General features: G+C 43.9%; 4 protein-coding genes and 2 long non-coding RNA genes across 12 annotated transcripts; 3 read left to right on the top strand and 3 right to left on the bottom strand.

Moving 5' to 3' along the window:
• The first annotated feature begins 1,541 nt into the window (after positions 1-1,541).
• Positions 1,542-6,215, top strand: LOC116926084 (verprolin). 2 transcript variants are annotated; one of them, XM_045176364.1, is made up of 8 exons: positions 1,542-1,684; positions 1,899-2,107; positions 2,488-2,614; positions 2,750-3,836; positions 3,983-4,082; positions 4,630-4,863; positions 5,692-5,806; positions 5,913-6,215. In XM_045176364.1, exons 2-8 carry the CDS (start codon positions 1,997-1,999, stop codon positions 6,212-6,214), a joined length of 2,076 nt encoding a protein of 691 aa, XP_045032299.1. In that variant the 5' UTR covers positions 1,542-1,684; positions 1,899-1,996; the 3' UTR covers position 6,215. The 2 variants fall into 2 exon arrangements, with proteins under 2 accessions (XP_045032299.1, XP_045032300.1); XM_045176365.1 differs by lacking the exon at positions 4,630-4,863.
• A 166-nt stretch (positions 6,216-6,381) lies between these two features.
• On the top strand, positions 6,382-8,410 carry LOC123474568 (uncharacterized serine-rich protein C215.13-like). The gene is made up of 6 exons (XM_045176788.1): positions 6,382-6,442; positions 6,505-6,877; positions 6,951-7,485; positions 7,634-8,012; positions 8,124-8,288; positions 8,370-8,410. The coding sequence occupies exons 1-6, from the start codon at positions 6,382-6,384 to the stop codon at positions 8,390-8,392; spliced, it is 1,536 nt and encodes a 511-aa protein (XP_045032723.1). The 3' UTR covers positions 8,393-8,410.
• An 828-nt stretch (positions 8,411-9,238) lies between these two features.
• LOC116926085 (methylthioribose-1-phosphate isomerase) lies at positions 9,239-10,534 on the bottom strand. The gene is made up of 2 exons (XM_032932871.2): positions 10,325-10,534; positions 9,239-10,251 (listed from the first exon to the last, which is right to left on the bottom strand). The coding sequence occupies exons 1-2, from the start codon at positions 10,457-10,459 to the stop codon at positions 9,319-9,321; spliced, it is 1,068 nt and encodes a 355-aa protein (XP_032788762.2). The 5' UTR covers positions 10,460-10,534; the 3' UTR covers positions 9,239-9,318.
• Positions 10,535-11,257: 723 nt separating this feature from the next.
• On the top strand, positions 11,258-19,916 carry LOC116926262. Of its 5 annotated transcripts, none has more exons than XR_006648728.1 (16): positions 11,258-11,671; positions 11,744-11,863; positions 11,956-12,035; positions 12,100-12,211; positions 12,481-12,671; positions 12,779-12,927; positions 13,072-13,273; positions 14,493-14,681; positions 14,823-14,975; positions 15,053-15,164; positions 15,236-15,458; positions 15,531-15,768; positions 17,503-17,648; positions 17,739-17,918; positions 19,281-19,466; positions 19,794-19,916. It is a non-coding gene; the product is annotated as an uncharacterized LOC116926262 (long non-coding RNA). The 5 variants fall into 5 exon arrangements; XR_006648729.1 differs by having other exon boundaries at positions 11,279-11,671; positions 12,871-12,927; positions 19,813-19,916; XR_006648725.1 differs by having other exon boundaries at positions 11,280-11,671; positions 19,813-19,916.
• On the bottom strand, positions 12,811-16,107 carry LOC116926261 (protein O-mannosyl-transferase TMTC2). Its single transcript, XM_045175927.1, is given in 10 exon segments — positions 12,811-13,002; positions 13,077-13,255; positions 13,321-13,405; positions 13,475-13,647; positions 13,717-13,802; positions 13,871-13,974; positions 13,976-13,986; positions 14,487-14,970; positions 15,057-15,798; positions 15,877-16,107. Coding segments are annotated over 10 exon segments (2,142 nt in total). The 5' UTR covers positions 15,963-16,107.
• A 404-nt stretch (positions 19,917-20,320) lies between the features above and the next one.
• On the bottom strand, positions 20,321-22,057 carry LOC116926191. Of its 2 annotated transcripts, none has more exons than XR_004395901.2 (5): positions 21,818-22,057; positions 21,566-21,744; positions 21,148-21,482; positions 20,964-21,051; positions 20,321-20,900 (listed from the first exon to the last, which is right to left on the bottom strand). It is a non-coding gene; the product is annotated as an uncharacterized LOC116926191 (long non-coding RNA). The 2 variants fall into 2 exon arrangements; XR_004395900.2 differs by having other exon boundaries at positions 21,562-21,744; positions 21,818-22,055.
• Between the last annotated feature and the right edge of the window lie 2,345 nt (positions 22,058-24,402).

The following is a 24,402-nucleotide window of genomic DNA, read 5'->3' on the forward strand; positions in this document are numbered from 1 at the left end:
ATTCTGTTTGATGAAGGTTGTTGTTGTTGTTGTTGTTGTTGTGTGCTCTTGTCTTCTTCCTTTTATGTGTTTTTATGCGCTTTGATGAAGACGAAGGAGACGAAGGAGACGAAGGAGAAACGAGTCTAATAAACCCCTGGGTTTTTTTAATTCTTTCTTGGCCAAAAACAGGTTCCCGTTCTCGGTTGTCTCGTTGCAGCCGCTCGCCCGTCGATGAGTTGCAACAGCGGCCGCCGATGGTGAGATAACAGAAAGAAAAACTGAAACAAAAAGAGCGCCGACGACGACGGTGTGTGTGTGTGTGTGACGGACCTTGCACCAACGACTCCATTCCTAACTGTTGTTGTCCATGCGTGTCCAGGTCCATGCGTGATTGATATTCTGCCCGTCGCATTTCCCTTCTCCTTTTTCTTTTTTCGTATTTGGTTTTGATTTTCTACCCGACTCTTTGTTTCAATCCGAAACGAGAAGAAAGAAAAAGAGGAATATTGACCACCATGCCTGGAACAGTGGATGACGTGTGCGTGTCTCCCACGCCGACGGTTTTAAGCTCTTGCTCCACCTCAGGCGGCGGCGGCTGGTGGCAGCGGCGGCAGAGAAGTCGGCCATGTTCACCTTTCCCCGGCTGCGGCTCCGGCTGCGGCTGCTCCGTGTTCGTCCAGCTTGTCTTGCTCGCCAAACGACCAGCCAGAGTCGCAACCCTGTCGCGAATTCAAAGACTTTAACGGCATCCGCACGTGGGGCTCGCGCAACAACAACTCGCGTTCCAGCAGTGCGCTGGACCGACACAGCGAGTCGAGCGAGAGTTTGGACAACCATTCGTCTTGCAGCGCCAATGGCGGCCGACAGGTATTTCTTTTTCATAATTGACGATTGTTTCTGATTGTTTGGAGAAAGAAAACGGAGTCGAGTCCGATCAAGATCAATCAACGAATGATTCAATGAATTGAAAACATTGCAAAGATGCACGACTTCAGCGGCTCGTCCGAGTACATCCCGACGCGTTCGACCAAAGCCGCGCCCAAAGTGGCCTACAATCCGATGCAATTCGTCAAAACGGGGCCGACCAAATTGGCGCTGACGGCGCAGGAGCAGCTCAAAAAAGCGGAGCAAGTCAAGAAAGTGCGCGAGACGAAAAAGGACGACGCCGAAGATTGGCAATCGGTGCGTTTCTTTCCCCCCCCCTTCCCCTTTTTTTGTTTGGTTTTTTCTTGTTTTTGTCACTCATGAATTTGGCGAATTATTTATTGCTTTCCTGAAAAAACAACCAAAAACAAAAACAAATAGAATTTGGAGGGATGGAAATCGAGCCGCCGGAAGAGGCAAGAGCACGTCATTGAACGAGTGACGGAGGTGAAGCGCATGGAACAGGAGGAAGCGTTGAAAGCCTCTGAAGCGGCCACCAAACGTCTCATCGGCATCCGGTACCATTCAATGTTCAACATTTTTCATTTTCCATTTTTCATTTTTCATTTTTCATTTTTCATTTTTCATTTTCCATTTGTCATTTGTTTGAACCAATGGCCTCAGGGAGAAACGCGGCAAATTATCGGCTTTGTATTCGGTCGAAGACAATGACGAAATCGAATTCAGCCAAACGAAGGTGAACGAGACGGCCAGGCCGACCGGCAACGAGCCCGCCGATTGCTCTCCCGATTCGTCCGTTTTCGACGCCGACCAACACGTAAATTGAAATGATTTTCGATTCAATTCGACGGAGATTGACAGACTGTTTTTTTTTGCTTCCTTTTGCCACACATTTCAATCATTACTGTACAAAAACCCACACACAACTCTCTGTCTGTCTGTTTCTCTGTCTGTGTGGCTTTGCGGTTTTCCGGTTGAGATTCAAATTCCCTTTTTTGTTTTGTTTTTTGTCTCAACAAACAAAAAAACAGACAGTTGCAGAAAAGGCGGCGTCTATCACGACGACGATGACGACGACGACGCCCGATGACCTGACGGGGCCACCGGCACAGGAGTACACGTACGAGAAATGCATCGAAGATTACGTCAAGTACTCGACGTCGGTTCTATCGAAACAGCAACAGGAAACGACGACCAGTTGCAGCCGAAAGATCGAAACGACCACATGGACCAAATCCAGGTGCCTTTTGGTTTCTTTTTCTTCAATTTGACTCTTCCCTCCGCCCTCTGCATTTTTTTTTATTGAAACGTCGTCGTCGTCGTCGTCGTCGTCGCTCATAAAAAAAAAAACGTGTCCAAATAAGAAAAGGAGCACGCCCCTCTACCCATTCGTTTCGTTTACGACTTTGCCCTTTTTTTCTTTAGCCACTTTTGCTTCAAACACGACATGTTGTCTAGCCAGTCAGCGCCTACCTTAATCAAATCCACACACAATAACTCGTACTCCTCGTCGTACCTCACAATTTGGCCCACCCCCACCCCCTTTTTTTTTCTCCAGTTCCCTTTCGAGTGATTCTTTTCTAATGTTGTTTGTTCCGTTGTGTTGGGTTGCGTGGGCAGGACGGAGGCGGAGGAGGTGATGGCGAAACGACAGGAGGCCACCAAGGCGGACGAGCCACGACCCCCCGAGGCGGACGACAGGAACGAAACAACAAGACGACGACGACGACGACGACGACCGCGTCAGGTAAATCAAATAGAAACAAGGCCCTTTGGCTAATCGCGTTGGCATCGCTAAATGGAAGAGATAAATCTCATTTGCCTATTTTGGTTTCCTTATTTTCACATTTTTGTTTCACGTTGTTTCACGTCGTCGTTGCAGTTGCACTCGCAGATAACGGCGATGTAGTGGTGGTGAAACGACGGTCGGTGTTTGAACGAGAACATTCGGCCGTGTCGTGCGATAAGGCCGTCGATAAGGCCGTCGATAAGGCCGTCGATAAGGCCAACACGAACGCGGCTAATCGCAGGTCGGGCGAATTCTCGTCCACTTTCAAGAACCGACTGTCGACGTTCGAGTTGACGGAAGCGGCCAGCGCAGCGGCGCCGAGTCGCGTCACCCCCGATCGAGATCCGCATTTCAAGAACAAATTGGCCACGTTTCATAAGGTGGGCGAGCCAACAAGCGTCTCAGCTGCCCCTCACATGCCTCCACTACCGGCATCAACAACAGCAACAACAGCAACAACAGCAACAACAGCTGCTGCAATCGAAATGGAGAAGCCCAATTTCAAAGCGAAATTGGCCGCCTTCCGGCAAGTGGAGGAGAAGGCGTCGTCGGCCAAAGTGATGCCGGCCACCAAGGCCACCAAACCGGCCATCACAGCGGCCAAGCCGCTCCAGTTGAAGCCGCTTTCGGCTAAACCAGCGCCGTTCGTCCGCACGCTTCCGTCGACGGTGACTGGCCCACCCCGGCCGGCATCGCCATCGCCATCGCCATCGCCTCCACCTCCTGCGCTTCCACTTCCACTTCCACTTCCACTTCCACTTTCGCTTTCACCTCCACCTGCACAAGAACAAACCAACGTCGAAGCTGCAGTGATCCATCCGGAACCGATTTACGCCAACTCGTCGGTGGCCATGGCCGGATCGTCGTCGATGTCGTCGTCCTCGTCTTGCGGACATCAGCCAGTCGAATCGCAATCGCTTTATCCGTCTGGCCGTCGCGGCAGTCTCCACCGACATTTCGTTGCGGCTGGTGGGCAAGTGGCCGACGTGGAATCGTCTTCCGACTGCACCGAAGACGAAGGCATCCGCTCTCTGTCGCCTCACGGTGGCACCCCGTCACCCACTCCAACGCTACCTACGCTACCTACGCCCAATGGCATGCAGCCCTTGCCTCCCCCTCTTCCGCTACATCCGCCTGTTGGATATTCTCCCTACAACTTACAGCAGCAGCAGCAGCAACGGTATTGCTGTCATTCATTAATAGTTTTATTCTTTTCTGTTTGTTTTTTTGTGTTGAGAAAGCGGCTAGAAAATGGGCGTTTTTATTCTTTTAATGAATGATTTTTTTTTTGTTTTTGTTGTTGTTTATTGTGGGGTCGGATGACAGTGACATGGAATGCCAAGCTGAAATTGCGGAATCTTCTTCTTCTTCTTCTTCGTGCGGCTCATCTGTGCCACCTCAAATGGCGTGGCTGCCTCCAGCGGAGGTACAGTTTCATATCTCCTGACCGGCAGAACAAACGCGTAGCCGCTAGTTTTTTTATTTCCTCTCCCTGAATTTCTCCCCCCCCCCCTTCCCCCCTTTTTTTTCTGGTCTCTTGGTGGCTCTCTTCCGGGGCTCTTCGGAACGGAAATTCCTGTATCATATTCCCCCTCTCCTGCACCTCTTCCTTATCCCTTTATTATTATTATTATCATTTTCATTTTTTTTAAAGCAATTATTTTTTACTATTATTTAGTTTTTCATTTAATTTTTCATTTCTTTTTGTTTTGTTTTTTTGTTTTTTATTTTTTATTTCCCTTTCCCCTTACCCATTTTTTTTCCCTCTTTTTCACACACGCACAATCCGTCACCCATTATACTTTTCTACACAAAAACACACACACACACACCTGATCCAATCCACCTGGTTTCCGGTTGTATGTACTTCCGCCTCGCCTCCTGGGTTCCTATCCCGTTGTTTGTTTTGTTTCATTCATTTTTTTGTGTTTCCGATTGGGGATGGATGTGATTGGTTTGTTGGCGGGGTGAAGGCTATTGTATGGGACGATTGGGTAGACTTGGGCGCAGTGGTACAAAACGCGGCGCCACCTTCTGAGAAACCCCCTCCTCCCCCCGTCTCGTCCAATCCGACTGACTCTCACGTTGAGGTTGACATTCACGTTGTTGGCCATCATTCGACTCGTACTACTTCGACTTCGACTCCTACCACTTGTTCTACTACTCCCACTACTTCTACCACTTCTACGGCCGCTAGCCATCAACAGGTAACAAAAACAAAAGAAAACAAATACATTTTCCCTCCCTTCTCTTTTTTCCTTTTTCCTTTTTTCTTTTTTCTTTTTCCTTGTCTGGTCCGTTTCACATTTTTTTTTTTTTTTCTTCTTCTCGATCAAGTGAATTATTTTTATTTTTATTTTTTCTATTTGGGTGGTCCGGAAAGGGAAAAAAACAAACAAATCCAACATGGCGGTGAACAGAGGGATGGGAGGAAGGGCGGGGCAGGGCAGGGGCCGGTTAATGGAAAGTTGGGAGATTTTTCTCGTAGATTTGGACACCAATTGATTTCCCAAGTCAAAGTTTTTCCTGGTCTTATCTTTTCCCCTGCCCGTTTTTTCAACCTTATTGACGTAGTTTAGTTCGATGTTGTTTAGTTCCTTGTAGGTGGCCTGTTGTTTGGTTTTGACGGCAGGTGTTTCAATTTCACGGTCGATTTTGCTTCTTTTTTTTTATTATTATGATTGGTTTTTTATTATTATTATTATTATTATTTTTTAAATCTTTTGATTTACACTTTTGGGTTGTTGGTATTTAGTTTCTCGCTGCCCATTTCCCCACACTCATTTCAATCTATTTTTATTGGCTGAGTGTTTGTTGATGATTCTGTTGGTTGTGGAAGACGGCCAATGTCCTCTCGTCCCTTTTCCCATTAGAGCAACGTGCACCTGAAAAGGGCAAACTCAATGAATCAATGACTATGTAATCGATGATGTGTACGCTTATTTTGCATTTTTGTTTTGTTTATTTATTCATTTTTTTTTTCTTTTCTACTGAATAAATTTAAAACAAAAAACAAAAAAAACAAAAAAATGTAGGTGATTCGACGCGAAAATGAACGCACCAGTGGGATGGAACCGGCCGGAATTCGCCAAGAATTGCGCAAACGTCGCTCGGATTTCCTCGGCTTTGACGTCAACGCCATGGAAGAAGGTGATTTCTATTCTCGTTTTTTTCCAATCCAATATCCAATATCCAATATCCAATTTCCGGCCGAAAAGCTAAAAACGCAAATCTTTCATCTTTGGCAAACGCGCAGATGCCAAAGAACTGGCGGACGCCATTCCCCCTCCGCCCGATTTGAAAACGCTTTTACGCAACTCGGCCACCGATTACAGGCCGTCTGAATTCGGGCTGGCCGAGTGGCAACCTCCGCGCGAAGAAGAGCTGGCCCGCAAGGAGCGAGAGATCATCGAGACGCTGGAAAAGGAGGAACAGGAACGGACGGCTCGATCGTCTCGATCGTCTTCGCTCGCTGCCAGCGGCGGCGGCCTGGCCTGCACAACAGCGGCCTGCACAACAGCAGCGTCGCCTCCGACAACGGGGTCGAATACGAAATGACGGCCGAAATCGATCAGCTGGCCCGCGAGTGGCAGACGGGCTCCAGCGTGCGCAGAACATCGACCAAGTTCCAGCCACAAGAACAACAGGTGCCTCTGGTGCGGCCGGAAGGAGAAGTGAAGCAGCAACTGCACGTCGACGTCAACAGTCCAACCAACCGCCAACAGATGCCGCAGTTGCAGTCGACGTCACCGTCGTTGTCGTCATCGTCGTCGTCGGTCGTCAGCGGTGGCGCCACAGGACGGATGGAGGCCAATAGCAAATTAGGCTTTTCTTCGACGTCTCCTCAGCTGACGCCACAACAGCAACAACAACAGCAACACAACAACAGCAACAGTCGCAATTGTCTCCGCCTAAACCGAGCCGGTTGAGCGCCGCACCCAAACCCAAACTGCACGACGGCGAGGCGTGGATGGCCAAGCGCAAAGTGGCTTCCGAGGGAGGCGGGCCAGCAGCCGGACGTAAAGACACGATGAAGGACGTTTCCCGTCATTGGCTCATCCAGGAGGCGGAACAGAGGCGCATCGACGCCATGCAGGAGCGCCAACGCAACTATTCACCTCTGTCGTCGGCCTCTTCCTCGCTGCAATTGACTCCGCCCGTCCGTCCGCTTCAGCCGCCGCCGCCGCCAACAACTCAAAACCACCAGCAATCGAATTCGCTGCCGGCCCCTCCTGCCCTCCTGCCCTCCTCCATCACCACCACACAACAACAACAACAACAAGAATTTCAGCAGCAGCAGCAGCAGCAACAGCAACGCCAACGCCAACGCCAACGGTTTAATGGCGGGCATATCAGACGGCAGCCACTGGATGTCGCGCTCGTCGTCGTCGACGTCGGTCGACAAGATGTCCGACTTGCGCCTGCTGGGCGCCAACAGCAAAGGCATGGATCACTCGTTCCGTTCGACGTCCAGTCTCGGCTCGTCGCCTACGCCTCGTCCGCTCTACGTCAATCAGGAGGAGATTTTGGAGTACGCCGACTTCACCGGCGCGCCGCACACGGCGCCACCTGTGTGGCAGGTGCGTTCGCTCGTCTCCTCCGGCTCTATGGATCAGCTGCAGAGCATCCACCATCACGTTCACGGCAGTGCGCAGTTGGCGCCGTGCAGGCCGGCAAAGAGCCAATCGCAGACGCTGCCCCTGTCGTCGTCTGCTTCTTGCTCGGCCATGCAGCAGTTCAGCGGCAGTGCGGCTCAGACGCAACCCTCCTGGCGATCCACCCATCCGCCTGAAACGCAAAAGGAGCCCATCGCTCCACTACCCCATTCGGTATCCCATAAACACTAGAGCTCGTTTATTTATTTGATTTTTTATTTTATTTTGTTTTGTTTTGTTTTGTTTTGTTTTGTTCGTGTGGTGTGTGTGTGTGTGTGTGGCCACTTTGACGTTGATTTTGAATTGATCGATTGGCCTCCAGGTGATAACGACGTTGACGCAAAGGATGACGCAGAGGAGCAACAATAACAACAACAATGTCAATTATGGCGACTACATGAACGTTCAGGAAGCGACGATGGCTCAACAGCTACAGCAGCAACAGCAACAGCAACAGTCGGCTGTCGGATCGACAACGCGGGCCGGACCGCAAGTACCCGCCCATAAGCCGGCCAATTACAGACACCCGTCCGTGGTGGGACCCAGTCATTCTGCTCCCGTTCATTCTTCTTCCGCCGCCGCCGCCGCCACCGCCGCCGTCAGTAGCATCAGCGTCCACCAGTCGCAACAGCAGAGCAACAACGATCGCATGCTCAGCGTCAGCGGCAAGAAAAAGTGCTCCCTCTGTCAAGAAGAATTAGGTGACTGCAACATCATCTCGAGAGCGCCTTTTTCTTTTTCTTTTTTTCAATTTTTCTAATTTATTAAGAATTTTCTTTTTCTTTGTTACCTAAATCCGATGAATGAAACAGGTCGAGGTGCGGCCATGATCATCGAAAGTCTGCGTCTCTTTTATCACATCAACTGCTTTCGTTGCTGCGTCTGCGGCATCGCCCTGGGCAACGGCACGGCCGGCACCGACGTCCGAGTGCGCAACAACAATCTTCACTGTCACGACTGCTACTCCAACGATGACGGTAACTCGCCTTTCAATTCGACTCGTTTCGTCCGCCATTGTCTTGCTCATTTCAAAAATAACGCGTCTCTGTTGGCCGCAGGTCTCAAGTTCAGCAAAGTGTGAGCAGCGGCGTCCATACTTCAAAAAAACAGCGAAAACGAGTCTTCTTCCGCTTCCATTCTTTCTCTATTCATTGAAAGGCAACATTCTCATGTCCATTCGAAGGGAAAACAAAAGCGGCCCAATATCAACAGTGGACATTTCTTTTTAAATCCCCCAAACGCTTTATTAGAGCCTTTCCCTTTACTCGTTTCCATTACGATTGTTCAATTCAAACCGTTTCAATTGACACCACGCCCTTTTTTATTGCGACCTGTGATTTTTTCTTAATCGGATCATTAATTTCGTCGTCAGATTCATTTCAAAGTTAGTAACAAGGTTTAGCCTTTCTTACTTTCCCTCTTTTTTCCCCAGTTGATTATATATATACATACTATATATACAGTATATGCCCATATGTATTTCCGTTTTGTTTCTCCTTTGGCATTTCCTACAACTCCTTCCCCTTCTTGCTCCCTTTCACTCTCTATATTTACTACCAGTCTCAATCGTGTTCCTGCTGACGCGCGCGTGTTTTTGTATGCCTTTGTGCGTGTCAACGTCCCCTCCATTGTGTAATTAACTCAACAACAACAAAAAAAGCTTTAGGTGGAAAAGAAACAAAAGGTGAAACTGACAAACAAAGGACATGAAACAAAAAAACAACAAAAAAATCAACAAAACAATTAAACCAAGTATTTTCTGGTAGCTGTCTGACTTTTCTCTATCTCTGTCTCTCTCTCTCTGTTGATTTTCGACTTTACTTTTAGTGTATGTGTGTACAGCTCTCATGTTTGTGCGTCTCCTTGTAATCCTCATCATTTAAGCTTTTATTCCTACCCCAACTCCCCCAAAAAAAAAACCCTGAAAGACAAAGTATACAAATTTATCCAACTACAGCAACATCAGTATCCGTATCGAGATTTACTCAATCACAACCACAGTAAATATTAATTGGATTGATGAGGAGCAAGTTGGTCAGGTTTGAAAACTCCTTTCTCCGTGATGATGCCACCGGTAATCAGTTCGGCTGGAGTGACATCGAATCCGGGGTTCCAGCAATTGATCCCAGCTGCGGCGGTACGTATGGAACCCGTGTGGGTCATTTCAGAATGAGGACGCTCTTCGATGGGAATCGACTGGCCATTGGGAATTTGAAAATCTATCGACGAAAATGGTGCCGCCACGTAGAAGAGGACGTCGTGGCTCTTGGCCAGCACGGCCAGCTGATACGTTCCTATTTTATTTGCCGTGTCGCCGTTGGCGGCCACCCGGTCGGCACCGACGATGACGGCATCGATCTTGAACTGCTTCATAGCTGCGGCGGCCATACTATCGCAAACGAGAGTGGCAGGCATTTTTTCGTACACTAATTCAAAGGCAGTCAGGCGAGAACCCTGATTGTATGGTCTGGTCTCTGTGCAGTAGACTTGGTCCAACTTGTTGGCTTTGTGAAGACTGCGAATGACCCCCAGCGCTGTACCGTAACCTGCTGTTGCCAGTGATCCTGTGTTGCAATGAGTCAGGATTCTGAGCTTGTCCTTGGTCGCATTTTTCTTCGTTATGTCCCTAGCTCCGTGCTCCCCTATGGCGAGGTTATCTGCAACATCATCGGCTAGCATGGCTTCCAAATGTTTTATGATGTCCTCTTTTGCTGCAGTCGTGTCTACTGAAGTGTTGTCGGTAAGCCGAGCACACAGCTTGACGCAAGCCTCTGCAGCCAATTGCGTGTTTACAGCAGTTGGTCTCGAAGTTACCAGGTAGTCCAGTTTTTCTTTCACAAAACGGCAGAGTTCTTCCTTGGTCTCTGGTGCTGCCAATTTCCTCAATTCGACAGCCAAACTCAGGCAACCTACGATAGCAATGGCTGGGGCTCCGCGGACCTGACTCAAGTATGTTAACCAAAAGCGTTACATTCAAAAGCACACTGAACCCTTACCCAAGTTGAACGTTTACCTTCATTTCACGAATAGCTGCCCAAGCATCTTCTACATTGCAAATTGGGATAAAAATACAAGATTCCGGTAGCAGCAGCTGGTCGAGAATCTCTAATTGACCGTCATTGTATTTGATAGCCTGAAGTGTTGCCATCGTTCTCTAAGCCTTTTTACTGCCGGTGCAACGTGGAAAGCAGACGAATTTTAATTGTCAATCATCATTGTTTATCTACCTATCGTCCTCTCCATTTCTCTCGCTTGACCTCATTGCCAGACTTACGTATGCGTCAATGGCTCATAGCGCTCGGCCCCGCGCCAATCGGGGAACTTTTTAATCGATTCGGTGCGGTGATTTCGGTACTCGGTGCGGGGATTTCAGTGCTCGGTGCCTTCCCCGATTATTAATGAATAGTGATCTAAATTAGCAGTTGCCCTGTGGCCAACAAGAACAAAATGTGACCCTAGTCACGTGATTCTCGTTGGCCTATCAGAACGCAAGGTCACTGGTAAGACTAACCCCCTATGGCTGAAGCGGTGCTATCGGTGTAGCACCCATTAAAGAACCGTTCCGCACCGAACTTCCCCAATTCATTTTTATCGGTGAAGGTTAGCGGTGTCCCCGATTAGAATGTGATCGGGGCCCAGCCCTAATGGCTCAATTAGGGCTCGGCCCCGTGTACAAGGGGTAGGTATTTGGGGGAATGGGTAGGATTCTCGGCAAAAAAAATCGGATCTGATGGGTAACGGTTCTTGAGACTTTGTGCCCACTACCTACCCTGTTTTCATGTGGGTAACACAATTTGGAAAACCTTTTCCATTACCCGGTTTCAAAACCCGGTTAGCCCCAATTTCTTACCCGATTACCCGGGTATTTTCCTGAAATCAAGTCACGTGCTTTGAATTTCCGCCACAAAAACTTATTTTTTGCTAATCTCCCTTTTAATTTAACTGGGCGCTTTGCAAGCCGCCATTTTCCAAGATGGCGGTGGGTATACCCGGTTTGCCCATCAAATCCGCCCAGCCTACCCATTTTGGAAAATAGGCTACCCGGATCACCCATGGGCGACTATTTTTGGCGACGATCAGCAGGTAACCCGGGTTTTCGAGAACCGGGGCCGAGCCCTAGGCGCTCAATGACCAAACTAAACAATCGACCTCAGTTGGCAACATCCGAACATCGTGATTAAGCTTACGAATGAAATTTGAAGCAAAGATTCTGGTTCAGACACGTGTCTACTGCTGTACCAAAGTGTTTCGATAGCTCAAGTTTAATGGAAGACATTTTTGGGAGGCGTATCTGAAACAATGTTTAAACTGTAGATCAGCTAAAGAAGAAGATGTAAGAAAAGAAATGGCTGAGAAAAGGGTATGACAATGCCTAGTTTTTAAGTTTATCTCATTCATTTTTCAGCAACATTACATGCTTTGTTTTCTGCAGAAATTTTAGCTGTAAGGACTGTACAATACTGCAGAGGTTCCTGTTAATTATCTACTTCATGTTTCGTTGTTTTTGGGAGCGTGGGAAATGTGATATTTGCCACACACTCAAACAGACGAAGTAAGCCTACCATCAAAATACTTGGATTCATTTTCCATAGATACGAAATTTGAAAAACATCACATGCTGTTCAAATTCTTGTATTAAAACAGTGATAACAAGAACATGGAGGAGTAGAGTGTTATTTGTGCTGGAGCAGATAAAGAAATTAAAGTTGGACATCAAAAACTAGGTAAAATTGCCTACATTTTCCTTTATAATGAAACTTTACCAACATCTTGGAAACTATGCAACAGGCTTTACTTCATGCACAATGTGATTTGGTTACCAGCTGTGCAGAACAGACATAGTCCATCCTCAAAAAGCGAAGATTAAAATGAACTGGAATTCCCAGATGACCCATTTTAGGTATAATAAATAGAATTTTGGTTGAAGAAACCTTAGGATCCAAAACTTGGTGAATTTATTTTAGCCAACTGTCTTGTTAATATACATCTCTCCTCCACTTTTCTAAGGAAAAAGCAATCTAAAAAAAACGTTTATTGTTTTTCGTTTTTTATTTTTTATTTTTCCAAGATGACCAAAACCGATAAAAGAAGTATTTCTAGAAATTTGTACAAGGCCTTTTTTTTTAACGGCTAGTGAATAACCCCTGCGTTTTTTGCTTTCCTGTTTAGAGTAACTGGGTTCTCCAGATCTGACCAGAACGTTGATTACCGACCTAGCGTGGGGAACAAGAAATTAACGTTTCGTCGATCATCCGTGAATCGCAGACTTTTCCCCTGTGGAGAAGTCAAGGTTCTGCAACGTCCCCTCACATCAGCCTGCTGAGTGTAAAAGACACCTCTGTGGTTGAAAACTAAATAAGGTAATCCTAGATAGCACTCTGACAAATCCTACATCATCTTTGCCTGTTAGAGTTATTGTAAGGTTCATTATCTTAACAGTCTTGTTTATAACATTATTTGTTTTTAGTTTGAAAATTTACGCTGAACACTGTGCAGTTTTTAAGTGAAACTTTGATTATTGCTACGGCTTTGGTGTGATGTGTTCCATGAATTGCGCAGGCGTCGCAAATTAGCCGTGGTCAATGGATGATTGGGTGACAGGTGAAGTGCATTCAGGTAAACTTGTTCAGCTTCATGGAATTTGCCTTGAACGTGCAGCACAGCACCTAAATTGATTCTGTGAGAAATATCCTTTGTAAAATGACACACGTTTTAATTTCAAGACAATTCACAGCAGTTTTTCTTTGCTTTATCGCTCAGCTAACCATGGGAACGAGAGCGACGGCTCTACGGAAGTAAACCTCGGCTTCAACAATCCGTCTGGCGTCGTGTAGAGCGTGAGCGGCAGCCACGGTCCACGCAATGCTGTCAGGTTCGATTTGAACGGCCTGGATGTACACCTCTGCGGCTTCGTCATGCCTCTTCCGGGCAGATAGGAATTCGCCTGTCAAATTACATGACGGTGAGTAATTGAATTACAATCAATTCCGTTCATTGTGCAGGTATTACCCAATTGAAAGTAGACGAGTGGGTTTCGTGGCGCTAGTTTGCGTGCTCGTAGTAACCAATCTTCTGCTTCCTTTACACGAGATGCCTTTATTGGGTCACAGTTGAGGATTTTATTTGTGTTTCGTTGAATAGAAGTACAGTCAGACGGCCTTACGTTTTGCGATAAAAGATCTGCCATCAAAATGGTGGCAGATACTTTGGCTGATTGGTGAGCGTTAGGGTCTTTTTGCAAATGTCCAGTTAATTGGATGCAGGCCAATAAAGTCCTTTCCGCTTCTGCCCAGCGTTTTAACTTGTAGAGCACTTTGGCTTTTTGGGAATAAGCCGCTAATAGAAAAGGTGAAACTTGCGTTCAACTGTAAACGAATTTTGACGCACATTTTCTTTGAATCTCACCAGCCAATTGAGGTCGATGAAGAATGGCCAGATTATACGCTTGTAGAGATTCTTCGTACCTACCTTGTTGCTGGAACAGATTCCCACTAAAAATTAGAATCATTATTTTTATAGTTTAAAAAATTAATCTTTTCCAGAATCTGAACAGTCTTACAGATTGTGGTGTATGTCTGCCATGTTGGGCCGATAGGATAAAGCTTTTTTGAAATTCCATTCGGCTTCAGTCAGTCGACCAGATTCTTGTAAAACGACGCCCAATATTACCATACGCTGTCGATTAGCACAAAATATTGTCGAATCAGAATTTTTCACTTTAAAGGGCGTGTCATTGAGGAGTTTGAACTAGCATAATCGACTACAATGTTATTCATTTTTTCTTAATTGTGTTTGATCTTAAGTAGATGTCGCTGTTTCAAATCAAGCGGAGCTATTCATTCGTGGATGTGTCTGTTTGTGGCCGTCTCACTCTTCCCTTTTAGCTTTTAATTCTTTTACGGTAATGAATGCTGGGAGCGGAGAGAATTGTCTGTGACTAGGAGATTATGTCGGATCTAGTGTGTTTGTGGGGTGGGGGGGCTGTTTTGTGAGCGACACCCACTCTAATTGCCCATCCAATTTCACGGTCTTAATGACACGTATTCGCTAGAGGGCGGGTATTATTATTGTTACTTGCGTTTTTCTTGTCGCTATCCTTTTTATCGATTTATTTGTGAAAATACGTTAAGCATTTCTAAGGAGGGAAAAATTAAGTCAATTTAAATTGGCCTGACCTTTAGGCGGATTGATTTCTATGCCGGATCGGTACAGGTGTTCCTCGTCGATCCAGTCGTTGTTCCTTTGGATCGTTCGCCGTCCCGAAGCCAATAAAACAATCAGCAACGAAAAGCAGATGATTGTTCGATTCGACTGCTGGACCAGTAATTTTTGCACCCCGATTCCGACGAGGAGACAGAAACCGACCGAAGGTAAATAGAGAATCCGTTCGGCCGCAACAAATCCGACGTATGCAAATACGTTGGTAGCCGGAAGGAATGGAATTGTCGTAATGAGGATTGCCAACGCTACTAAGATCTTCTGTGTTTTGTTTTGGCTTTGTTGTTCGACAGTCTTACGGACGACCGTGACGAGAATTGCGTAGAAAATTAGCGTAGCCATATTGCGGATGTCATTGATGCAAGTGACGGGCTGGATGGCGTCCATGGACCAATCGAAACTGAGCCATCGCGGATACAGCAGCAGACCAAAATGAAATACCTAAGGTAAATGTAAATCAAGATTGATTTCAATTAGTATTCTTTAAACTTTTATTTATTTATTGTTTTTATTTTATTTGTAGCTACTGGTAAATAGAGAAATGTGAGGGTACGAGTTGTCCATGACGACGATGCAGCTGTTGGGTTGTCCGCCTTAGCAAATTGCGGTGTCTGGAAGCCGGATATCCAAAAGCGGTAGGCGACCAAGGCAACAGACCACAGGACAAGAATAGCCCGTTTGAACAACATTCGATTGTTTCTTTTAGATTGTCGAGGATGGCCGTGAATGACGAGGACGACGTCGTAAAGGAGACAGATGGGCGTCAACATGATGCCGTACTCTTTGCTGAAGAAAGCGGCACAAGTCAAAACCAACGTCATCGTTAAACTAGCCCGTCTACCGTAGTTGACAAGGCCGGCTAGGACGAAGAAAGTGCATAGCAAATCTGCCCGTCCGACCAATCCAGCCACAGCTTCGCAATGGATCGGGTGAGCTGCAAACAACAAACCAGTGACGTAGTTGCCATGTCGCAATTCATTTTTGTTTTTGTTTTCTTGTAGGAATAATGTTGATGCTCCTCCGGCTATGATGGTCACCGCTGCAGTAATCACACAGTGAAGCAAGACGTTTGTCCAATGGTACCAATAGGCATGATTTACTCCGACCAGATGTGCGGTCCAGCGAAATGATAGCGTTACCAAAGGGCGGTACGATCCGTGCGATTCGGAAGCGTTGAGCGGAGTGCCCCAAAAGTCATGCACCATCAGAGCGCTCATGGTGGACGACTCGGAAGCAACGGTAACATCCGCGTTTTCTAAAATGGCTCGTCTGTTTTTAATTTGGAAAAAACATTTCTGTTGCGTAAGTTTGCAATATGTCTGTCGTTACATTAGCGATTTTACGTACTTGTCGTCGTATACAAATCCGGCCTGTAGCGTGTCGTAGTAGAGCAGGAAAGCCACCAGTGGACAGATGATGACGGCCAGGTCCATCTTTAGTCAGTTGACATTGTACACCTGCGGCCGAATTTCACTATTTGTAACGTTTGCGTCGGTGCTGCCAAGGCAACTGTAAATGTTCTCGCAACCGTCTACCTATTTCGCATCCATCGCTCTCTGAATCTTTGGCGATTTGATGTTTGGGCCCTATCCTTTTAGAGTTAGCACATAGGAGAAAAAGAAGGGATTGGCCCGCATGGGGACGATGATAGGCAATAGTTTGATTCAACGATGCGCGCGCACCTTTTTTAAGGTTTGTGCTCGCTAATCAGAAACGACTGAACTTGTTTTTTATGAAATCTCGTCAGCCCACAAGTTCTTTTTCATATTCTTTCTAGTGCCATTGTCTTTGACGATAGGACTACAACGTTACCTAATATGTGTACCTCGGGGATATTCGGGAATCGATCGAGTCCTTAGACTCGAGAAACGATGAATGTATAAGCCATTATGTAGACCATTGAGGGAAAGGAAGGGTGGCACAGGGAAGATCTTAAAGCCCAATATCAAACAATCGAAACATTTTTGCCTATTGCATGCGACTCTATGCAAACAACCATTTTCTTATTTTTCTTTAAATGTACACAGAAATGAACGACGTTCTTCGTCGAGCCTACCGCCGTATCATCAGGTTCTCGTACATCCTCGAAATCTTGGTTGATGAGAGACTATAATCCCTTGTTTGTTTTTTTCAACTCTGCGTTTGTTTTGTTTGTTTACCAGCCAAGAAAGTTGACTCAATTTTCGTCTTTTTAATCTTTTCTTTTTCGCAACAAAAGGAAATGTTTTATTCTAGTTAAAAACTTGAAATGACGATGGTTTTTCTTTTCTTTCAGAGGTAGACATTCTCCTTCCGCTGAATAGGTCCTCATCAACTGCCCATTTTTTGCCTTTCTTTTTCTTTCCATCAATTCTATTAACGCCAACTTTCTTTCGCTCCCGACGCGTTGACCCTCACGTTCCACCACCGACGTCAAAGTGGAAGCAGAAATTCTTTGCGTGAACGCGGATTTCTCAAACAACTTTTTGACCCAATTTGCCACTACTTCCCCCCCTTTTTTTGAACCGATCAAATAAATTCGATCGAGATCCGCTCGTCGCTCACTTTATCGATTTTCTTATTGAAAGGGCAAAAACAAGTTTTGATGACTTGTGCTACAATAGCTGATCAAAAAAAGACTAGTTTTATTCCCTTAGTTTTGCGATGGCCAACAAAAGGCAAAGTTAGTCCCGTTAGAAACAATCGGGAATCTTTTTGGAAAAAGAAAGAAAATGTAGAAAATTCAGTGGAATTACAAATTGCTTTGCTTTGTCGCGCGTTTATTTTATATATTTTTTTATTCGGTGCGTTCATTTTGTCATACTATGGAAACTGAAGGAGTCCGTAGCCCGTCATTTAACGATTTTTTTTTTTTCACGATCTAGTGTCCATCGTTCATCCAGTCTGTTTGTCAGTCTACTGCTTTCATATTTTATTATCATATCGTTGAGCTGTGCTTGCCACTCTTTTAACGGCTTTCCTCTTCTTGTTTAGGTTTATGGTTGTCTAATAAAACGAAAAAGGAGCAGCCGTGGCAGTGATACTGTGATGAGCATTTAGATATCAGTTAAACGGCCGTACAAAATACGCAACGGAAGGCCACAGTCGAAGAATGCTCTATGGCTAGCGGAATAAAAATAGTAAGTGGATAACCTGTGGGACGTTTTTTTATGTTCATAAGATGATTGAATTGTTCCGGCTCATAAAAAACGTTTGCTTTCTTCTCGCAGTTTCCTCTTGAATATATCATAGCCGGCAGCGGAAAAAAAATGGCTCGTGTGGAGAATTGTTGTTGCTGGCATTCGATTGAGACTAATCAAAAGGTATGCCCCAGGCTGTGATGATCGTCCTATCACGTCGCCTGAACGAACCCTGCAGGCAGTTTCCCGTCAACGCCGTTGAGTGACGAGGTTTGATTTCCTCTTTGTCAAATAAGAGTCTGGCAATCGTCGCCGCTGCAGGTCGATCTATTATGTCCATCTAGCCACTTTGTCCTTGTTATTATTGCATTTTTAAAAAAAATAGCTTTTTCTATCAAAATCGATCTAGACAGGTTTTTGTTTATCCTAGACGGCCATTTGGTACATTTTAATGTTTTGCGTTAGGTCGCCAGGGTTTGCTTTTAGATTGTGTTGATATTACGCATAGGGGAGGCCTACCATGATGGCAAGTTAGTGCAAGTTCGATTCACATTTTCATTTTGTTGATGGAATGGATGAAAATGGATTACGTACTGATCGATTTTCACCCATCCGTGCTAATATCTTAGCTGAGTGCGGAAAGTTTTGTCATCGGCCATCCATGTCCAGCACAATTCAATTGAATTTGTTTGATGAAGAATTATTGTTGCTCCACATAGTTCCAAAATACTTTTAAACTTCAAACGTCGATAAAGTCATGGCGAACATTTTTGAGGTGGCGATGCGGCTCTGAATGAACGCTTTTAGAGCACACACAAAAAACTAAAAGCAATTGAATAGAAGGGGAGATTTGCCTCATGTCTCTTAAACGGAAGAAGGGGAGTTGAATTTTGTCTATTGGGAGTAGGTGATTGGCATATTCGCCTGCAATCGGAACTTGAATTTTCTCGTAACAGGCAATCGGGAGCTACATTTGAAATCGATTTCTACGAGAAGAGCTAATCATCGCTCCCCCCATTTTCAAGTGAAAAGTCTCCAATAACTAGTCAGTTGGTATCCTGTATACATGTTACATGCACAGTTGTTAATACGTGCAATAATGGCATCTATGCAGGAAATGTACAGCGGGAGCGGTGTGGTAACTAGCTGCATAAGTCACAACCCTCTGGAACGTTATATACATGTAAAGCTTGCATTAAATTGTAATCTTTGGTAACGAGGGGGAACAATGAAAAGTTTTGTCGCTTCTCGAAAACAAAAAAAAATGTAATTTTGTTTGTTCTAATCGTCTTGATGCTTCAAAAGATGGGATTTGGTTCTTTAGGTCAAAATAGTAGCCACGGGGAAAGAGAGGCGTTAAATTCTGTTTGTTTGTCGCTAAGACTTACGACGAATTCGCTAATATAATTATGATTTAAAATTTCGAAAAGGTAATAACTTTCTGTGCTGACGTTTACCTCCGTAATTGCAACGATTTTTTTAACACAAAATTCGTTGCAGTGAACGAAAAAGCATTCGTATGACTTTGAATTCGTCTACTGGTGAGGTAGTCAGTTCATTTGTACTCAGTATGGTCCTTGTTCTATATATTATTATTATTTTCATGCTCACTTAGTAACTTTGAATTCACAGGATAGAATTTCGTGGGAAAGTTCTGTTGGCCGCCAAATTCGGTGACATCTAGGGGAGAAGCCAGCAACTCCTTAAAAGTTACATTGGCATGTCATTCACTGTCGCCTGCCGTTGACTGAGGATGGTGGTCAAAATGGATGTCGCCTTCATTGAAATTTATCATCTACCGATTCTGTTTGTCTAGAGGTATGTTTTCAACCTATATTTCCCGTTAAACACATAACGATAGGTGTTTCACTGTGAAGTGTATCCAAACAAAGTTTTAAACGTATTGTGACTAGAATTTGATTTGAAAAAAGCATTTTGTACCACACCTTGCAAACATTTTGAAAGAGAAGCTCGGCTTGGCTTTGGTTGAATTATCAAAATGTTTTTCATTTTTGCTAGGCAAACACTTGCTAATTTATCACCCAAAGTTTTCTATAGAAAAAGTAGTAATTCTTTTTCCCGATCAAGTTGTTATGATACTTCAATGTGTTCTAAAGTGATGTGATTTATTAATAATAGTGGTAGTTTGTAACTATATTTCTAGGTCTCCCAGATGTACCTGACTGTGTTGGCCATGTGATCACCCTGTGCCAGAAACGACTACAACTATTTTTATATTGTAGTGTAAATAAAATATATCCACAACAAGTTTTGCATTTGGTGAATGATTAACTTCTTTGCACAAAACAAAGGGAAGTTAAAGATGAATTTGGTTACATTCTTCCTCCAGACTTGTACCTGAGGCAATTGTGTGCTGGAAAAAAACAAAACAATGTTTTTTTTTTCTTCCTTGTTGACCAAAATGTGTTCATCCAAGGGCAAATGGCGAAAGATTCTAAGAAAATTTTTATTGCGAAGAATTAGATATTTCTTCAAAAAAAAAAAAACTTATGTATGTTAAACTGTGAAGAAGGCATGTCAACTTCAATTTCCCATGGAACGTTGGAGTAAGAGTTAAAGAGATGATAGATAGTATGGAATGAGAAATCCAAGTTGTTCACATTATAATATTGAGTAAGTATAAAATAATAGAATGAAATACATAGAAGAAATATTAAAACGAATTAATTTTTATTGTCCCTCCTCCGCCCATCAATTCCACCACTGTTTTACATTACAATACGAACATAATAACATACATAAACAAATACATACATACACATAACTAGTTAACCCGTTGGCTGCCAGGCCATACAACCCATAGGTTGTTTTACTACAGTTGCTACGCATCACGTCAGAAGGATCGCGAACAAGGTGGGACTTGTCCGAAGACAAGTCCGGGCTGACACGGTAATAGATTCCATTCCGGGAATGCACACCCCAGGAATCTACCACCGCATCGACAAAGAGAAGTCCCTACTGGTGCATTGCCTACGGCGCCTAAAGGCGCGGCGACTGTTCTCCCCATGGCATAGACCATGAGGTAGAACAGCGCCCGGTCCCTACAAGCTAAAAAAAAAATGGGACGCAAACGGGGTGGCAGCCAACGGGTTAACTATACACAAACAAAGCAAAGCAAAACAAAACAATACCACAGCACGACGTTCCTCGGTGAACCCCTTCTCCATCGCCGCGGGATATCGCTGCTAGCCCTTATATCATTTGCTCCATGTTGCTCAGCCATGGCGCTACCTTAAAAATGAACAAAGTTATCAGAATTGTACTTTTCATCAGACAAAAATGAATAAAATTTACGCGTAAATGACTCCGGTAGACAAGGACAGCATAACTGGAACGTCGATGGTTGATTTTGCATCCGTGGGAAGAGGAAGAAAAAGTAGTTCTAAATGGATGAAAATGACACGGAAAAGAAAGCGTTTTCAGATGGGAAATAGAACGTTTTCGATGAAAATATAACAGATACGACAATTTAACTTACGTGTGCGGTTAATTGGGGACGAGAACTACAGAAGTTATTAGGAAGACAATTTTTGCAAAGTAGGATGATGAATACTTGCAATCCTATCACTAGATTCTTCGTTACAATGGCACGACACTTCACACAGTGGAAACTTAAAATACCAAAGATGTCAAAGCCTTTGAATCTTAGCTGGTTAAGTTGAAATGACACGAAGATTTCTGAGAAGATAATGGTTAGGTGGATGATGACAATGTATGGTTGTAGAATGTTTGATGTTTTGGTGATGGAACGGTGGATATTTCACCACATAAACATGAATATGTTGCACCAACCAGATGGAAAACAACAGTAAACTGTAACACAAGCCAATAAACAGAGTGAGATTCAGGTGATTTTGTTCTGGTCTACTAAATTGTGTTACAATAGACGAACCTACAGCGTCAGCATCATTTGTGTGTTTTGTTTCATAACTTCTATAGTAATGAAAGTATGATGCCTATTACAGGTGAAAGCAGAATGTGAATCCTCTCACTGGGAAATCATAATGGCGAGTTGCAGATATAAGTTGTCCACAGGTATCTGATGAGTAACTTGCTTGGCTGATCACAAGGGAAACTGTTTCATATAAAAAAAAGAGCAAATGGTGTGAAGTGCTTGTCTCCCAGCACAAACAGAGCAATGGATTTACTCAATTGTAAATAACATGCCGTTAGTTTTTGGTTGAAATATCCTTCGAGTTTTAAGATTTGGGGAACGTAACAAACATGTTAACCACTCGTTATCCGTTGTCACAGGGAAATTAAAGATGACCAGAGTTTCAAGTAGTCTAATTTTCGACCACTAGATGACTTCATCCAATTGGGGCCTCCTTGGGTCGAATGGGGAATCAAGAGCTCTCGGTGTTCGCGCAGTTTCTGATAGGTTGAGAAATCGGAAAAAAAAATTAAAACAAATAAAATAACAAAAATCAGAGTCATAGACCCCTGGTTACTCCACTAAGGCTATTTTCCCTCTCAGAAAAGGGGTACCCTTTTGCGGGGATTACTATACAAAAAAACGGGGGTTTTGGGTCGGGCAGGTCGGGGCGAAAAAGTGATTTGTCGGGCTTATTTTCCTGATAGAATTTTCGTTTTCAAAACAATCGGCAAAATTGAAGTAGCCAAATAGTTCGTCTGCTTCAGAAATAGTTTATCTGCTTCAGGAGTGGGGTTGACGTAAGGACAAAAGTTTCTAATTTTTAAAAGAAAATTTGGTTTTTATAATTTAAAATCTCAGTAAAGAAGTAAAATCAAATGTTTTTTCTACCGATTCGGGTAGAATAACAAGGGACAAGTCAAGTGTTTGACCATTATGATCTTGTGATTCAGAATTCTAAATGCCTTACTTTTATATTGTCTATTGTTTAACAATGTTGGTAGTGAAACAAAACTTTGTTGTGGCTTTATCGGAATCCAAGATCCCTTTCCCAAATGGAAAGAGATTTAACTTGACACAAACATATTTACTTAACACATTTTGTTCTAATGCGATTCATTATAGTTTATTTTAAAATCTTACTACATGTTTCCCAGATGTAGATTGATACTTGTAGGGAATTGAAAGAGCTTGCACTCATAAAATTTTTCAAACCTTTTCCTTGCAAAAACTCTTCATCAGGCCTTTGTAGTTATATCATAGTTGTCTATCTTGTGGCAGCCAATTGTGACACCTCCGTGGTTGACTGCAGTTGGCTGTATTTGTAGTCTGTGAAAAGAAAATTAATACAAGCAGTATGAAACAACAAATAGCCAAACCTGTGTATACTTGAATTTAAGTTTAGTGGTGATTAATTGAATATAGTTAGATTAGTAGTTGAGTCGCAGTTGATAAACTTGATTCGACTTTTATTCTTGCTTTTTATTGATAAACACAATTTTCATGTGTTTGATATATATGCCATTTTACTATAGTTTAGTAAAAAGGCAGCTCTTAACATGACACACAAACAGTCTTTAAAGTGAACCATATTTCATCCATTTACCTAGGAAATTTCCATTTGACAATATAGTTCTAAGTGTATATAGTCTATGTCCATTTACACCTAAATGTACACACACCTTAAATGATAAAGCAAAACAGCAAGATTAAAATGTGACTCTTGGCTCAGTGGTTGAGCATCGGCCAGGTGTGCTGTTATGTAAAGGTTCGATTCCTTACAGAGTCAAGTTGAAATAAAATGTGAATTTAAAAGAGTATTCTAATGTTAATATGGCACTTTCAAACAGTGTATGCTTACATAAGTTAAGTCCGCGAAAAGTTAACTATCTAGCATGCAATGCTTACAAAGTGGCAATTGAACTATGACAAACTAATGAGACCTAGTTGCCTCAATCTGTAGATTACGAAACTATAAATCCACGTGATTCAACGAAATTTCACTAAGACACGCAATATATACAGATAAAACATGGGTGGGCAAGTACATTCTACAAAATGAAAAACCAAAAAAAAAACATTTTGAAAAATTTGTTTTAAGCATTTTGTATTGATATATAACTTTTAAAGTAAACCAAGGTAGGGGTAAACCCTACCTCAATTGGACTGAACCCCCGGGGAGATTACCCGGGGAGTGGCTAAGAGAAGCCGGAAAAGGATGGAAGGTTTCGGACAAGTTTTTACGTGAGCGATTAACCGTTATTCGGATTTGTGGGTAGCCTCTTCGCCCTCCAATGATATCTCAGAACTTGAGGACCCCCACGTCCCCTTTCCGGACAGCGCACTCACAACCTTTGCTGCTGATCACAGTAGGGGCATGACCCCCTGCGGGCTTATCATAAGTCAAGGGGAAACGGGGCCACAGAAAAGAAGGGAGCCCAGATATGCACTTTAATTTATTAAAATGTTAATCTTTGATCTTCGGGACGAAACAGCGACCAACGGTGATGTGGAAGTAGCTTTCTTCGAAAATGCAGCATCTCTATCCGCGTACAATTTTCCGACACGTGAAAATATAGCTACATGACATCTTTCGTGGTTAGTTGGCATAAAACGATCACGAAATCTGGAATGAACGAGAAAACTTAAATGTAGAGGCACTTGAATTTATGCATATAATGTTCAAGATAACGTACGAACTCCGGCATAAGAATTAAAAGCTCTTAATGTTTCCTGGTTTCTTAAGAAATCCCATGGGGAATCACTAAAACTAACCTTCGCCTACACAATAGTGAAGAGTCTAACATGTGTCTCAATATTGCTTATTTAAACCCAAACAATCCTAACTATGACTTCAAC

The sequence above is a fragment of the Daphnia magna genome, linkage group LG7 (genome assembly GCF_020631705.1).
Source record: "Daphnia magna isolate NIES linkage group LG7, ASM2063170v1.1, whole genome shotgun sequence".
NCBI classification, from domain to species: Eukaryota; Metazoa; Arthropoda; class Branchiopoda; order Diplostraca; family Daphniidae; genus Daphnia; species Daphnia magna.